The sequence below is a fragment of the Callithrix jacchus genome, chromosome 7 (genome assembly GCF_049354715.1).
Source record: "Callithrix jacchus isolate 240 chromosome 7, calJac240_pri, whole genome shotgun sequence".
In the NCBI taxonomy this organism is placed as follows: Eukaryota; Metazoa; Chordata; class Mammalia; order Primates; family Cebidae; genus Callithrix; species Callithrix jacchus.
The window spans coordinates 122,546,801-122,563,886 of NC_133508.1; the positions used below are offsets into that span (position 1 = coordinate 122,546,801).

At 41.5% G+C, this 17,086-nt stretch overlaps 1 protein-coding gene across 7 annotated transcripts in view; it reads right to left on the bottom strand.

The window, feature by feature from the left end:
- Nucleotides 1-1,091: 1,091 nt before the first annotated feature.
- Nucleotides 1,092-17,086, bottom strand: part of DDAH1 (dimethylarginine dimethylaminohydrolase 1) — a 275,942-nt gene continuing 259,947 nt past the window's right edge. For all 7 annotated transcript variants that reach the window (XM_054236493.2, XM_078332352.1, XM_078332351.1 and 4 more), the window contains 2 exons: nucleotides 7,333-7,476; nucleotides 1,092-4,159 (listed from right to left, as the gene is read on the bottom strand). In XM_054236493.2, the coding sequence (XP_054092468.1) occupies nucleotides 4,043-4,159; nucleotides 7,333-7,476 (261 nt within the window). In that variant the 3' untranslated portion in view covers nucleotides 1,092-4,042. The remainder of the gene's footprint in view (nucleotides 4,160-7,332; nucleotides 7,477-17,086) is intronic.

Genomic DNA, 17,086 nt, shown 5'->3' on the forward strand with positions numbered 1-17,086 from the left:
GGTGGCATTTGGCATTTTTTAGCTTCACTGCAAGTGACAATCTAAATAATGCAGAAATAATCAATGCAACATCAACTGAGAAGGTGTGATTAAATCAGTGCCCTCCCCAAGGAATTTTATAACTAGTCTGTGCATCTGAGCATTCGCACAGATCTTTCAGTTTTCATAAAAATACACCAAGATTGAACTAGCTCTGGGGCTGGGTGAAAGCTCAGAAGCAGTGCATTTTGGATAGACAGACTGAAGACCCTCAGCTAATAGCAATGTGGGCATATTGACCATCTGGGATGTAACACTCGGTATAATTTAGAAAGAGCTGCTTGAATAACTGTGTTGTGGAATACGCAGGGCTGTTAAAACTGATGATGTACATCTACATTTGTTGAGATGGAAAGATACCTACAATGTTGCTAAGTCAAAGGAAGGAGACTTCAGAACAGCATGGTTATGTACAATTCCATATTTATACTCAAACCTATTTACAGATCTGTGAATAGTCTCTGAAATGGTAACAATAGTTATCTCTGGGTGATAAAATTGTGGAGTAGTTTTTTCTTTTGTAGATTTTTGTGTTGCTTGAATTTTAATAGTAAGTACTTATTTTTACAATCATCCAAAGAAAAAAAATACAAATTGAAAAAATTTGTTGGAAATAAAAAAGCCTCATTTTTAAAAAAACCTTCACATGTAAAAAAAGATGCTTACTATAAAACAAACAAAAACCAAACTCTTCTATGAGCAAATAAAAGAAGCATTCACCTGCCTCCATAACTGAAACACGTAACTATGTGCTGACTGTGGTTAGCAGTAAAAGGGAGGAAGGGGCACCGTCTGAGGAGAAGCACCAGGAACGCAAGCTCTCCTGACTCACTGTGCACTTAATACTTGTGAAGTGCCTGAAGTATGAAGCATCACTCCAAACATTATTTTAATCCAAGCTTTGATGGCAATTGATTTATAGGTACAATATTTTTCTAAGTTCATAGCCTAAAGGATAAGAGAGAAAATATCCCATGACTGACAGCAAAGAAATGATGACTTCACTCCCCATGGCAGTTTCTATTGCAAAGAAAAGAGACATACGCTGTTGATCACAGTACAACTCACACTTTATTCCATTGTGATTGGTATACATGTAAGATTGAGACAGCAAGAGACTAAAAATCAGTGCAGAACTTCTAGAACTAAAGGGCCGTGAAAGGCATGATTGGTTTTGGCACAGGGTGAATAACCATACCTTGGCTGGAATGAGGTGGTCAGGAAAATAAAATGCACAAATCTTGACACCATGTTGAAATCATGTCTGAGTTCTGGAGAATGTTAAAGGGTAAATAATTACAGAGACTGACATGCAACTCTTTACCTTACATTATTCATCTACAGACTATTTTTCTCCCTTAGAGATGAGGAGATGGTCTTAGTAATCTGTTCACAGCAGCTGAAAAGACCAATCAATACACATTAGAAATATGTGCCTGACTTCTATAGCAATTCATTATAGCTGAAGAAATAATGCTAAATAATGTATTTTCTATGTATCATTCTTTAACTAAATTGAAGCATATCACCCAAGTAATTCTGACTTAACTTTTACTTAAATATAATTTCTCTTGTCTTTTAATGTCAAAAATCAGTTTCTGTTAGTGATCTTTGCTAGATCCATTGTTGTCTATCACAATGGACAAGAGGAAAACGTATGTGATAGTATATTTCCTTTGCAAAAATAACATTATGCTAATTAGAATGTGAAAGAAGCAGTATGCTGCAAGGAATTTAGGTTTTCACATCATCAGTTACACAGGGAGCCAAAGAAGCCAGCCTAGCATGTAACATAGCAGAGCAGAATGCACTGTAGAAGAGGCACCCAGAGTCTAAGTGATTTCTCCAGACAAAGAGGAGGCAAGACGGAAAGAAGCAAAAGAAAGGAAAAGTGCAAAACAGAACTAATTGTTACAAAGAAAAATCTATTCGCTTGCAATTGGTTAAACATAATAGAGAAGAGTTCTTTGATTTGGGATGATAGAAGTAAAGATATTAAAAATTATATGCCAGTAAGCCTGAACTGGCTGATTGGGCCATTTTTCCTACGGTTGTTTTTGATTATGTTGAGCTCTCACAGGGAGAATTTTTGCTTTTGCCAAGGTAGGGCCAGATTTAAACCCAAAGGGCAACCTTAACTGCTGAGAACATTTTTTCTTTGTTAACTTGGGCATGTGGCTAACATTGATTCTCTCTCTGGTAAAAAGATATTATTCATCCCTGATGAGATGGTTCAAAATATGACAGTGACCAAGATGTGGTTTGTTCACAGGATGTACATAATTGGATATTTGCATGTGGTATGAATTAAAAAGTTAAGCAACAAGGAAGAGAAGGAGGAGAAAAAGCTTTTGCAAATTTCTGGCATAAAATCCTCAAATAAGAAAGATAATGGTTAATTAAGGACATTTCCATTTTCTCAGAGGTTTCTCACTTCCATTTGCTACGGGGGAAATGAATGAAAGTAATTCTCTTCAGGTCACCAACATAAGGAATATTTCCCTGCCAACATAGAGGTGAGCAGAGCAAGACTGGAAGTGATATTTCTTAATCTCTCTGATTCTTAAACAAGCCACAGGCAATACAGGAAAGGTGGAGATGACTAGGAAGTGTGATAACGTGCCTGGATCAGTTACCATTCCTTGGAAAGTACCGTTTCCCCAACCTGTAATAGGCTGATTCCTGCAGTTTTGAGTAAAGGAATCATCTCTTCCTTCAGTGCCGCATTGTTCTTTGTAAGAGACCCGTGTCAGTTGAAAGTTGTGTAATTTAAAGGCTAGAGAAGAAAGAAATTTAAATTGGATTCCACAGTAAATATTCATGGTATTTCCAAGTAGAATTGTCCATTGTCTGGGGTTGGTTGCAAGCGTCAAGGCCATGGCTTCCTGAACATGTTCATTGATGAGGAGCTGTTTACTCTGCCTCATACTAGACTACCAGTAGTCATTTTTAGACATGATTTCTCTTTTGAAAGAAATGACTTTGCTAGACCAGGATAACTACAAGGGGTAGAAGACTGGAAATAGGGTGAGTCAGGGTAGGTGGAAACAGAAATGACTTGAAGGGAAAAAAAAAAAAAAAAAGGAGTTCCTCCAAGGTCATATATGGTCAGTAATGAAGCAAAAATTCATGGTATGTGACTTAAAGATTTTCTAAGACATTGTAGCCATGGGATGTTTCCAAGCTTCTGATCTTTAATCTCTTAGCAACCTTCTGATAATAGATTTACCTTCCTAGGTGTGGTGCCCTACTTCTGGAATTTAGATCTCTGGGGCAAACCCTGTTGGGATATGCCTGTGTGTAGTTAACGCTGCCTCAGATGGCAGCTCTGATTTTGGTCACAGTTCTGAGGAGCCTGTCTTCACCTGGCGGGGGTTGGGGGAGGGCTGTTAGTGGCAGATGTAGTCAGAGGCAGAAGAGACCGATGGCAGACAGGGTGGACCTGCAGGAAGGGAGCCAGAAGGAAGGACCTTGGGTTTTACCCAAGGTCCAGGTGGCTGTGATAGAAGAGAGAAAGGCAAAAGTAACTAACTGGATAAAAAGTTTTCAGAATTCAGGAGTAAAAAAGAAAGGAGGATTGCTGGACCAGGGAATTTCACAGGAACCCAACATGATTCATGATATAGAGGGGAAAAAAACCGCGCTTATCTGACTGATCAAGAAGACATTCTTCAGAATATATTGGCAACTAAACAATTTTCACACCAATAATACAAACACTAAATGAGTGTTTCCTTACTATGCTTAATCACATTTGATAATTCATTAGCTCTATATCTTCTAGATTGCTTAATTCATTTAGCAAATCCGCAGCTTGGGTACCACCGTGAGGGGAGGAAGGGTGGGGGTACTGAATGAAGCAATTCAACTTAGAATCAAATTTTGTAAACAAGAGTTAGTAGCACAGTGGCACAGTAGATTGTCAAGGAAAACAACGGGAGTGGGCACAGAGTCATCAGCCTTGCCTGTGCAGTCTTGCTGGCTACCAGGGTGACTCTGCAGCTCAGGAGTCTACCTTCTTGTTAATTAAAACTGAGCAGCAGGTGAGCAGCCCGTCCACCTTTTCCAGTTCAGAAATGCTCACGGGGATCAGCATATGGTCCTTCAGTTTCTCATAGACCTACAGTGGGAATCAAGGGAAAGGAAGCAAAGAAGGATTATGTTTCTGCCTGTTTTACCATCCTCAGAAGTGGAGAATCAATTTGATTTTTGCATCTAGGCTTTTCATTCATTTAATCCCAAGACACACATGTAATCTCAACCACACCCATGCCCACGGTCATCCCCACAGAGCTGGTGGCAACTGGTTAACCACTAGCTCTGTGCTTTAACCTCAAGGCCAAAGATGTGTCAGAAATGTGGTTTGGCTACAGATGCCTTTACTCTGCCATTGTCACTGCTAGAGTAAGTGGTGTGTGGAAGTCGGTAGCCATGTGTTCAGTCTGAGTATTACTCTCTCTTCACACTTTATTTTTATTTATATATTTTTGGAGACAGGGTCTTGCTCTGTCACCCAGGTTGGTGTACGGTGGCACGACCATGGCTCACTGTAGCCTCAACTTCCCAGGCTCAAGCGATCCTCCCACCTCAGCCTCTTAAGTACTTCGGACAAACAACAGACACACACCACCATGACTGTCTCATTTTTATTTTTTATTTTCTGTAGAGACGGGGTCTCACTATGTTGTCAGGGCTGGTCTTGAGTTCCTGGGCTCAAGTGATCATCCTACCTTGGCCTCCCAAAGTGCTGGGATTACAGGCATGAGCCACCACACCAGGCCTTCTCTTCACACTTTAAAAACCTCTCAGCTATACTTTAGGTTTATTTTCTTAGCAACACCACTAAAAAAATTTGACAAGATATAATATAAGTATTTCAGGTTAAACTGCTTTTAAATTATAGGTATGAATTTTATTAGCATGTTTTGACACTAACAAAGCGTGTGTCAAAACTTTGAATCTATAAAATCACAGATTTTTCTGTGATGATCAAACAAAGCATATTTTTAAAAACAAAATCACTTGAAAGTATACTTACTAATTACAATCTACTGTGCTGCTTTAGGAAGCATTGTGGTTTTTAAAATTCAGCACAGTGGTTAATTAAGAGTGTTGAAGCCAGAGTAGGGACCCAAACCCAGTTCTGTCAATCTACTACTTAAAGAATCATTTCAGTGAAGTGACATTCCCTCTGAGCCTCAGTTTATTTCTCTGTAATGCTGGAATAGTAATGCTGCCCCCATATGGGCTGTTACAGGACTGAATAAGATAATACACCTGGCATGCCTGGCACCCTGCCAGGCACTGCCTGCCTGTTTACCAATATCCCTCGGTAAACAGGGATATTATTAATATAATTGTTATTTTTGAGAGACACATGGCTGAATCAGGGGGCAGTGAATAATCATCTGGTGGGTCAGATGATCAATGTGGCTAAAGAGAGATGAATGATTCAGACCTGTATTTCTCAAAGTGAGTTCTGTGACTGGGCGTTTGTTAAAATTGCAGATTCTAGGGTGGGGGTCCAGTAACTTGCATTTTTAGCAACTCTGATGTGCATTAAAGTATGAGATCCATTACTCATCTAAGAGCTGGGTAAGCCCAGTCCTGGGTCAGGAGTCCTCTATATTCCTCAGGTTCACAGTTTCAGCCATGGAAATAGAAAAAATTATCTGTGTCTTCACACCCTTTTCTTTTTATCTGCTCAGAAGGATAAAATTTGCTCAGACTGTGATTGGAGGGTGAATGTAGTAATTATATAATATTGCATATTTAAAAGGTAGTATAAAATATTTTCTAATATTTGTAAAGCTTAACACCAAAAAAAAAGAAACCAATGATTATGAAACACTCTTCTATAATGCATAGTATAAATACCTTGTTCCTCTGGCAGAGATGAGATGCTGAGTGCCTACAAGATGTGGATATTTGAAGAATCTATGGATTAGCACTGTTATGTTTGCTTGCTAGGGTAAAATTGAAATTGCTCAAGTATATGGGTGAAATTGGCAGAATACTCTGAAAAACAAGGGAGATTTTCTAGACTAGGAAAGGATTCCAGACCCAGAGACAGGTCCCTCACTGGAACACAAGTGCAGAGACTCCTGGAGGGACAAGTTGGCTGATTCTAAGTGTACCATATTTCTTCCTGCTCTATCTTGTCAATGAAGAGCTTTTTGTTACCTTGCACGTGCAGTTCTTCTTTCTGCAACCCTGACAATGAACACCCACCATTCTGCGTCATTCATACTCCTTTACCTAAATTAACAAATGGCCAGGTGTGGTGGCTCAGGGCTGTAATCCCAGCACTTTGGGAGGCTGAGGTGGGAGGATACTTTGAGCTCACTTCCAGGAGACTAGCTTGGGCAACATAGGGAGACCTTGTCTCTACAAAAAATAAAAAATTAGCCCGGTGTAATGGTGCATGCTCGTAGTTGCAGCTGCTCGGGAGGCTGAGGTAGAAGGATTGATTGAGCCCAGGAATTTGAGAGGCTACAGTGAGCTGTGATTATGCCACTGTATTCCAGCCTGGCAAAGAGCATGATCCTGTCTCAAAAAGAGGACTGGGCATGGTGACTCATGCCTGTCATCCCAGCACTTTGGGAGGCTGAGGCAGGCAGATTGCTTGAGCTCATGAGTTTGAGACTAGCTTGGGCAATATAGTCAAACCCCATCTCTATTAAAAATACAAAAATTAGCCATGTGTGGTGGTGTACGCATATAGTCCCAGCTACTGAGAAGGCTGAGGTGGGAGATCTCTTGAGCCCTGGAACTGGGGTTGCAGTGAGCCAAGATCATGTCACTGCACTCCAGCCTGGGTAACAGAGTAAGATCCTGTCTCAAAAAAAAAAAAACAAAAAAAAGAAAGGAAAAAGGAAACAAATGGCCCTATCTGAGGGGCAGCTCAGATCTGTCAGAGAATAATGATACTGTTGACCATCTAATTGTAGGTCTTTATGCTTAATGAGTATCTGAGGGTGGGAAAGTACATTTAATCAGAGCTGTAGCATAGACTTGGGTGAGTACTTATTTGAAAATCTGAGTATTTATTTGAAAGGCTTTGAAAATTCGGTGTGATCATCTCAATTACTAGGCATGCATTAGTGAGCAATGACATGAATGAGAAAAGTGAGTTAAATACATTTTCCTTGTGCCCTAAATGGTATTACCCTTTCTTTTCTTAATGGTTTGATATGTTTAGAGGAAAAAGAGGCTCCTATTGGTCACTCCATTATGAAAGAATCCCCAGGGAGGCTGACCCAGCTGTGGTGGCCAGAAGGAATGGTTTTTTACCTTTGCACTTTCTGGATACTCTTCTGGGGTTCGGTGCAGCAAGACGTGCCCTTTGCTGGGGATATTTAGATATAAACAGTTTGCTGCTGTATCATCAGGCACAGTGAGTTTGTCATAGCGGTGGTCACTCATCTGTTGCATGATCTATAAAGAAAAACAAAGCAGGCCTAAGCAGAGTATCTCCCCATACTTTCAAACAGAAGGAGGGCAGTGTGGTAGGATACAAGCTTGTAACTGATACTTTAGGCTGTTCCTCTGTTCAAGCTCCCATCTATTACCTCCAGTCACTTAGAACCAGACAAGGAAAACTTGATTAGGCTATGTCTTTGGAAGAATTGCAAGGGTTTTTGTTGTTCTTTAAAAGTATGTGTTTGTCTCTCTCCCTCTCTCTTTTTTAAGGTTTTAAAACTGTCTATTATTTTTCTAGTCTTTGTTCATAAGACCTATCAATAAGATGCAAAATGGCTACATGTTAGGACCAACAGGAGTTTTGATATCTTTGGCTGAGTGAGCAGGGCTGCCTTCTCTATAGGAAAGAACCACCATACCAGTAATCAGAATAGTCAATAAATCTGAATCTCATTTAGCAATAACATCACACATGCACACACACATACATGCATGTACACACACGCACTTTGCTCTTCTATATAGTTTTCTGGGAGACAGAGTTTCACTCCTGTCATCCAGGCTCGAGTGCAATGGCACAATCTCAGCTCACTGCAAACTCTGCCTTCCAGGTTCAAGCGATTCTGCCTCAGCCCCCGACCCCACCAAGTAGCTGGTATTACAGACATGTGCCACCACATCCGGCTAATTTTCTATTTTTAGTAGAGATGTGGTTTCTCTATGTTGATCAGGCTGGTCTTGAAGTCCCAACCTCAGGTGATCCACCTGCCTTGGCCTTCCAAAGTGCTGGGATTACAGGCATGAGCCACTGTGCCTGGCCTGCCCTTCCATATACTTTTCAGCTGAATTCATCTGTTCATTGGCAGGTGATGTCCTTAATACAATGAACATAAAACTCATTTTGGGAGATGAGAAAATAATATTCCCAGGCTTTACCCTTAGGGAATGCTGGTTTGGCAGATTCTGGGTGAGGCACAAGAATTTTGCATTTTGAAAGCACTACAGATAATTTTGAGGCAGAGGGTCCCTGGACCACAACTGGAGGAAAAAAAAAAACCTGCTTGGCAGGTCTGTTCTTCAAATGATGAGCTTATTAGTATCTTAGCATAAAATAAAAAACAACACAAAATGAACTCTGCACAAAATTTAAAATTTGGATACCTCATCCTTCCTCCTCAACATTATCAAAACTCTCACAAAATAACACTCTTCCCCTTAAACAACAAAACAATACAGACAAACAAATATTATCTGGGGCTTAGTCATGTACACGCTTTCTACTGTTTATCAATATCCACACATTTTTAAGGAATCGGTTGAAATGTCATGCAAGGAAGGTATAACATAATCTTTTCCACAATCTGGTTCTTATCTACCTTTACAGTCCCATCTACTTTTACTTTTCAGTGTTTGTATGGAAATGTGCTTCATATTACTAGGCATACATTCCCACTCAGTCACGGGGCACTGGATAGTAAGATTTATGGTATGAAGAGCAGAAGAGAGACCGCATGCTTCCTGTAGAAAATTCATTCCTAAGAGTGGCACACAGTAAGCTCTTCACAGTAAGCTCTTCAGGTAAATCCTTCACTTCTAGTGTGGAATATGTCAAGGATGGAGAGAGGCCAAGAGCCATCCCATAATGGAATACCCTTCACATGGAAGGAACATCAGGAATGGGGATGAGCTTAAGCACTGTATGAAAGGCTGAGACACAGATGAACAGGACACAGACTCAGTTTTCCAAGAGATTACAGTTTAGTGGAGGACACCGACAGAAAATTAGATAATTATATTACAATAAGGACTAGCAGGGCACCACACCAAACATTTTACATTTATTATCTAATCTCGAAATTCCCATTTTATAGATGAAGAAACTGGACTGAGAGAGATCAAATAACTTGCTCAAGGCCATTCAAACCCAGATCTGTACAACTCAAAATGTTTCGTAATCATTTCACTTTGCTCTTTCTCAACTCCTGCAGCAGCAAACTACCTCCTATAAACTACATAACACCTACTTTTTCACATTCACTTGGCACTTACTAATTCATTCTCTGGCAGCGCCATTAATTCTTTTCTTACATGTAGTCCTATTGTGACCTGGTATGGTCTGGTATAGGTAAAGAACTGGATATCTCTCTTGCACTTTTGAATTTGAATTGTTCCTTGAAGGGATAGGTCCATAGAGGGGATCACCTGTGGAGTGAGTCCGTCTTTAAAGCCCTGATTAGAAACCTTAGATCTAATCCAACATGTGGGCAATTAAGAAGTTTTAGACACTTCTAAAGATTAACTTTTCTAAGAAACTTAACAACATATTCAATTTAACCTGCTTTATGAAATGGATATGCCCAGAAATAATATGAAGAAGCTTGAGAGAAAAAAACCCAGACCCAAGTAGCTCTTTTGTTATGAATTGCAATTTAGTCCTTCTTATGCAGATTTTCTTTCTGGCTGCTTCCAAAACATAATAATAGCAGCTTCCATTTATTACTGTGTACAAGGGAACAGATGAAGACCCTGAGCTCTGGAGCCAGATTTGAGTTTGAGTGTGAGTTCTAGCCTTTATTAAATGCGTAAATTAGGCTTTTTCCCCACTTCGTGGTTTCTTCACCTATAAAGTTGGAATAACGAGTCTTTCATAGACTCATTGTGAAAGTTAAATGAAGATAATGTATAGATTAGGTACAGTAATAAAGTCTTAGTAAGATACTAGTATTTTATGACAGCATGACCAGACAAACGAGGTTCAAGATTACAGTCTGCAGTCCTGTCTATTATTCTGGCAGACTTTAACCTCATTCGTAACCTGGCTGAGTGTGGTGGCTCATGCCTGTAATCCCAGCACTTTGGGAGCCTAAGGCAAGTGGATCGTTTGAGCCCAGAAGTTTGAGACTAGCCTGGGCAACAAAAAAATTAGCTGGGTATGGTGGCACACATCTGTCCCACTCCTCAGGAGGCTGAGGTGGGAAGATCGTAGAGGTTGCAGCGAGCCAAGATAGTGCCACTGCACTCCAGCCTGGGCCACAGATAATCTGTGTTGGAGTCCAATCCTTAGTCTTAAAAACCACAAAAGACTAGACTTACCATATTCTCACAATTACTTCTTCAGCTTCCTTCTTTCTAAGGCCTAGGTTAACATGTAATCTAGTGGTGCTGCAGGCTTAGCATCCCTTCTGCCTAGATCCCCTAGAGAGAGAATTGCTATAAAGTTCCCAAATTTTCAGAATAAGGACAAATTTTACTATGAGTTTTTGTGCAGTTTCTCTCTCTCCAACCACACTGCTGGCTCCTTGAATGCAGGTCCAGGCCTTATGAGGTGGACAGAGTCTGGGCTTTATAGTCAGAAAGGTCTGGGTCTGAAGCCTTGCTCAGCCACATGCTAATTGTGTGACTTTGGGAACCTCACATATGCCCTCTGAGCCTCAATTCCCTCAGCAGTAAAATGAGATGGGAATGCTATACCTATCCTCCATAGGCTAACTCTGAAAATTATTTAAAATACAAAACAAACAGATCACGTACATAAAATGTTTAGCACAAGTTTCCATCAGATATTAAATGTGTAATAAATGTCAGTTCACTTCACTCTTTGTATCTTGCAAGTCACTTGGCATATAGCAGGTGACCAAAATATGTTTGCAACCACTGGTTGATTTCTTCATTCCTTTCACCTTTTCAAAGGCTATGAAGAACCTCAGGAGGGCACTGTGATGAGCTGTGTGGTCAATCACATGGGTAAACAATTGAATTCTCTCAGAGAAACAAAGTATGGTCTATGTTTAGAAATAGAAATACAATTCATTATCTTTAATGTGAAAAAATATGGCTAAAAGCAACAAGGCCAAGGTTTGTCTGTTTTTCAAAGCCATACAGAAGGGTACTACACTCTGGTCCTAACTCAAATGACTACGGATGACAAAGTAAGACAACGGGGTAGACCTGGAATTACCTACAGAGTACGCAGCACCTAAGGGCATTCAAAGAAAGAGAGAAAAGAGAAACCTTTGTGTATATCAAACTGAACACATAAGCCTCTGTCAGGTTGTGACCCCAATTTAGTAAAACAGTCCAGAAACCCAATGGACAGATTGACTTCTTCATAGCAGAGTGGGGCTGCCTCAATATGCAAAGTGGCAGTTAGGATTTCTGAAGTTTATAGACAATCGCTTTTGGTCAGTCTCACAAATGTGCTTTTTTCCAGATGCAGGGAATGGGATTCCACTATGTCTGGATCTCTGTTTATTATGTGCTGTTGAGGGTTGACCAAGATGGCTAGTCGGCTCATGTTTGCAGTCAGAACTGGACGGTCATCCCGTCACACAAATTTAGTTTACCTGAAAAGTTCAGGATTTCTTCCAGACCACTGTTCTTTGAGCCAAAGATTTACTAAGTAGGACCCCAGTGATTTGAGGATCTCAGAGATCCTTACAACGTGTATGCACAACCACTGCTACCTGGTCAACCTAGACACAAACAAAACAAAACCTAGAAAATCGATTACTTCCATTGACTTGCTTTTCTAAGCAATTGGGAGAACTGTGTGTAGCATATTTTGGCCCATACATTCGGGCTAAGTGCTCCCACCACCCATAATCACCAGATAACTGCCAGTAGGTTTCCCAGTCTAATTTGTGGTCTGCAGATGCTTCATTGTACTCTTTATCGACAGATAAAGAAATCACCCATGTCTCTTAGTACCAGATGAGTTGAAAGAGAAGCATGACAAGACCACATTTCCTAGGCCTGACTCTATTCATTGGATCCACAGCAGTCTGAGCCAATCCCCCACCTCTCAGCATGACTCATGCATGTCCGGTGGTGACTACAAAGCAGAAGCATGGAATGTCGTACATTCCAGAGGAAGCGTTCTCAGGGATTGTTATCAGTGCTGACTTCTTGTTTACCAGTGAGGAAACAAACTAAAATCTCCAAGGTTGTGCCCATCTCAGGAAGTACCACGGGTCACTGGAGTGACGGGCCTGTCCAGTTGACTTCAGTTGTTTCCATCCTCTGCCCTGTCCCCCAACCTCACCTCCTTGCGTGAACAATCCTCTCCCCTACTTGGTTCCTATTTGAATTGTTCTTCAGTTACTGGCATCTATTTGAAATTCTAATCACTGTTTTGCTTCACTTTTTAATGGTTTTTCCTTTTCTGAGCATTATTTTTATCATTTAAAGCTTCTGGTGGGGACTTTCCTAAATTTACTAGTATAAGGGCCAGTCCTATTTGAAGACAGTTTCAATTTTTCATTACTGGGAGGAAAGAAATTATAATATCTTTACCGGGAAAATAATTTAATGCTGAGAATATATGGAGTAATTCACTGCTAAATTCTGAGAGTTACTCTTAAATGTCTTAAAACCAACAAAGCCACCTTAGAAGAAGCTTTTCAATTAATTTATCAAGACTCCACAGTTATAATTTTAAGACAGATCTAAGAATATGCCCAAAGAAATGACTTTTAATAATGAACAGGCCCCATTTGGAGCAGTGAGTGGTTCTGCTTAACTGAAAAAAAATACAAAAGGTATGTCAGGCATCGCCTTTCTAAATGAAAGGGATTTGTGGAGTGGTAACTGCAGATAACAAACAAGAAATATGCTTTCCTCCCTGAAAAAGCTAAAGGTGCTTATTAAAAACACAAAGAGATTTTGTCTTTTGGGACAAAGAACAGGTTTCTCCTTTCCTGTCAGAGTGATTATTTTCCTTTCTCTTGTATGTTGTTACGGTCTGAATAAGCTTACCATTTATTTGTAGCTGGGTTCAGGAGACACATAGGTACACAAGGCAGGGCGCTGGCCATTCAGCGGGAAACATGCAGAGAAAGATGCAGGAAGGCTGTCTTGTTCTCGAATACCTTTCCCTTCTTATACCCTAATGGGCACTGTGAGGATGCGCTCACATTGTGAGGCTGTGCCTGGCAGAGCATCACCTCAAAGAGCTCGGACTCCTGAGGACTGAGCAACAGTGAGGCCAAGGAACAGGTTTTGCTTCCCCTTTGTGGATGCACAGAGGCTTTGTTAAAAGATGAGCACCATTTCAAATATCCCGAGAATGCAGCTGTTGGCTGTTTAGTTCTGTATTCCAACATTTTTTCCTAAAAAAGCATGGAGGAGGTGGTACTGCTCCAGTGCTGTATGTAGTGTTCTTCCAACCACAGGGACTGTAATTTCTGCTTCTCGCTGTGCCCCAAGCCAGAATGGAAAGGATACACACCTAAACCCTCCACATGTCACCACAAATTGCTTTCCGTAAGTGCAGATTACTGGATATCCTGAGAGGCCCCAGACTCAACTCTGAATTATACAAATGAGTTCTACAGGATTTTGGGGAAAGATCTGAGAAGTCAAGTTGCTGTTCTTAATGCCCTTTCTGAATTTTGCCAAAGAAATGATTCCACTATGTAAACTAATCTGAGTGATGATTATGATTGGATCAATTGGTGGTCAGTTCTGTTCAACAATCTTTTACGGAGCGCCCCCTTTGGGCTAGGCACAATGGCAGTGTGAGGTGGGAAAGGGAAAGAGATGCCTTCAGGAGATGAAAATCTCTCATTTAAGGCAGGACAAGCACATGAAGGATATGCTACAAAAGAGTAAAACGAGAGCCAACCTCACTTTTATCATAGTTAACTCCTTAATGAAGAAGGCACACAGCCATAGAGAGGAAATGGCTCTGAGAATCTTCGTGGCCACGCCGTCATGGTCTGTTACACAGCTGTTGGTTGGAGAAACTGGCCTTGCTCTCCAGGGTGGAGCTGTCACAAAACAGAGTGGGAACTGTCTGGCTTTCAGCCCAAGAGAATCTGCATGGCAAGTTGCATTAACAACCAGGCATTTCCGGCAGTTCCCAACATTTCTGGGAATTTTCTCATCTAAAGGACTGAAAGCCCACTCCATTCTCTTGCTTCTTACTCATGCTTTCTTTGTATTACGGTAATTATGTTTTAAAAAAAATCCTGGGCTATGTTGTTTCATGGAACAATTTAGAACTTATTGGCCAAACTCTGAAGCAAAGGCATATAAAAGGTAGTTAGAGATGTTTAGGGAATATTCAAAGCACATTTTTGGGTCACTCATAATTGATCTTTCATATATATATAATATACATAATGTATCTATCTAAACATATCACAGCTAAAGCAATATGAAAAACAACTGATTACAGTCTGCTGAGATATACAACATATGATGCCCAAGTATACTTTTCATTGCTACTGCATATCTAAAATCATTCATTTATTTATCCATCCATCAATAGTGTATTGAGAGCCTGACAATATACCAGCATCAAGCCCTGGAGGTCTTTTTAAGGCTGAGCCAATATAGCTATGGATAACATTCTAAAACTGATAGCATATTTTCATGTTTTATAGTCTTTTCACAGACTAGTTCAAAATGAACACTGCCTGAGAGGGGCTTTAAGATGGCCCTGGATACCTGTCCCTCAACAAAGAAGAACCAAAATAGCAAGTAGATAATCATACTTTGAATAGACATCTAAGAGAGAATGCTGGAATTTAGCAGAGAAGTGACAGAAAACACCTGAGATACTGAAGGAGAGGGAGGCAAGGTAGACAGCCTGGCTGGGATCACCTGGGAGCCCAGAGAGGGTCCCTAGTGAGAGAAAAGGGTAAGTGAGAGATTCCCAGTGGTCCATGTTCCCACGCTGACTCCCAAAATCCTAGTCATAACACAGTCTCTCATCCCCCAAGGACTCTGAGACTGGTATTCCTGGGGTCTGTGTGGCAGCATTGCTCCAGAGAGGGAGCTCACTCTGGGTCCTATGTACCCACTTAATCCTGGACAGTAAAGAGCCAGTTAGAGAGCCCACTTCCCACCAGACTGCATTGTGCCTGTGCAACCCCTGCCTCTTCACATCCCAGGAACCCCACTGACAGAAGGCTTCAGGGTGCAATGCAGGTTGGACCTGGTAGAGTGGCAGCGTCTCCAGCACTCTAGCCCACACATTGTCTTACACACTGGGGAGGCTGACCCTCTGACAAAGGGAGCTAAAGCAAGTGTTTCCCAGAGCATGAAACCTGACTTCCTCGGGCCACTGTCACTGACAGAAAACCTTGACCCCATAGTAGAAGGGCTACCTCACACTAGTATGTGTCCTGAGGACAGGCAGCCACCATTGCCATAGCCACCTGAGCATGCTGCCTGAGGCTTAGGAATTGCTCTGTCTTGTTCACCACAGCCTGGGCCCATGGGCCCCCCAGGGAATCCTGAGAATAGGCCTGCCTGGCCTGGGACCCTGTCCTCCCCCAGTGCCCAAGCAAATTGCCTGGGGGTGTAGGGATTGCCCCTCCCCATTGCTTGACCCAGGTGTACATGTATACCATCAGAGGGCCTAACAACAGGTCCAGAAAACCTGCTGCTGAAACCCAAGCATGCTGTCTGGAAACTGGGGGATCACCTCACCATGTCTACCACTGCTGGCATCTGGGCAATCCTCCGGGACCTGAGGAGAGGCCTGCCACCACCACCACTGCTGGCAATCTTCTGCATGCACTACCTGGAGGATTGGGTATTGGCCTGCCCAGCCCATTGCAGCCACTGCTAATATCAGTGAGTGCCCATGGGAAACCTGAGGACTCATCCACTCATCTGGCACACTGCTGCCATAATCAGCACCCAAGCAAGCTGCCTGGAGGCCCAAAAATCAGCCCGTCTGGACTTGCTAACACTGGTGCCCACATAGGCCACCCTGGGACCCAAGAACAGGCATGCTTGGTCTGCTGCTGCCAACAGCAGGTCCTGAGGACTGGCCCATCTGGTTTCCTATCTCCAGGAAAATCTCAGTGTAACCTCCACTAACAACTGCAGCCTGTGCCCCGAGGAAATCATAGACATAACTGATGTTTATAGCCAAAGAAATCCTATGTAGACTACACCACTATATATGCCCAGAATAAAAGCAAAAGTGCCCTAACCAACCAACACCGTAGATCTATTTACAGGAAGAATGTTTTCCCTATGAAACTCAATCTAAAAAATTAGAGGAAATGATTCTTACATCAGATGCACAGATACTAATGAAAGGACACAGAAACACAAAAAAGCAAGGAAATAAGACACTTCCAAAGAAACTCTGGAAGTGTTCCAAAGGAACATGTTGACAAGTTCCAAAGGACACTTCCAAAGATTCTCAAATAGATGCAACCTCAAAAGATCTTTTCCACAGCATATTATAGTCAAACTGATATAGTTGGTCTTTGGGTCCACACCCAAAACTCATCTTGAATTATAATCTCCATGTGTCAAGGGGGTGAAGGTAATTGGATCATGGGGGTGGTTCCACCCCATGCTGTTCTCATGACAGTGAGTTCTCACGAGATCTGATAGTTTGATACGTGTTTGATAGTTCCTCTTGCATTCATTCTCTTTCCTGCCACCTTGTGAAGAAGGTGCCTTGCTTCGCCTTTGCTTTCCAACATGATTCTAAGTTTTCTGAGGCCTTCCTAGCCATACAGAACTGTGAGTCAATTAAACCTCTTTCCTTTATAAATTACCCAGTCTCAGACAGTTCTTTAAAGCAGTATGAAAACTAACTATTACAGTGTCAAAAGTCTAAGACAAAGGGAATTCTAAAAATAGCAAGAGAAAAGCA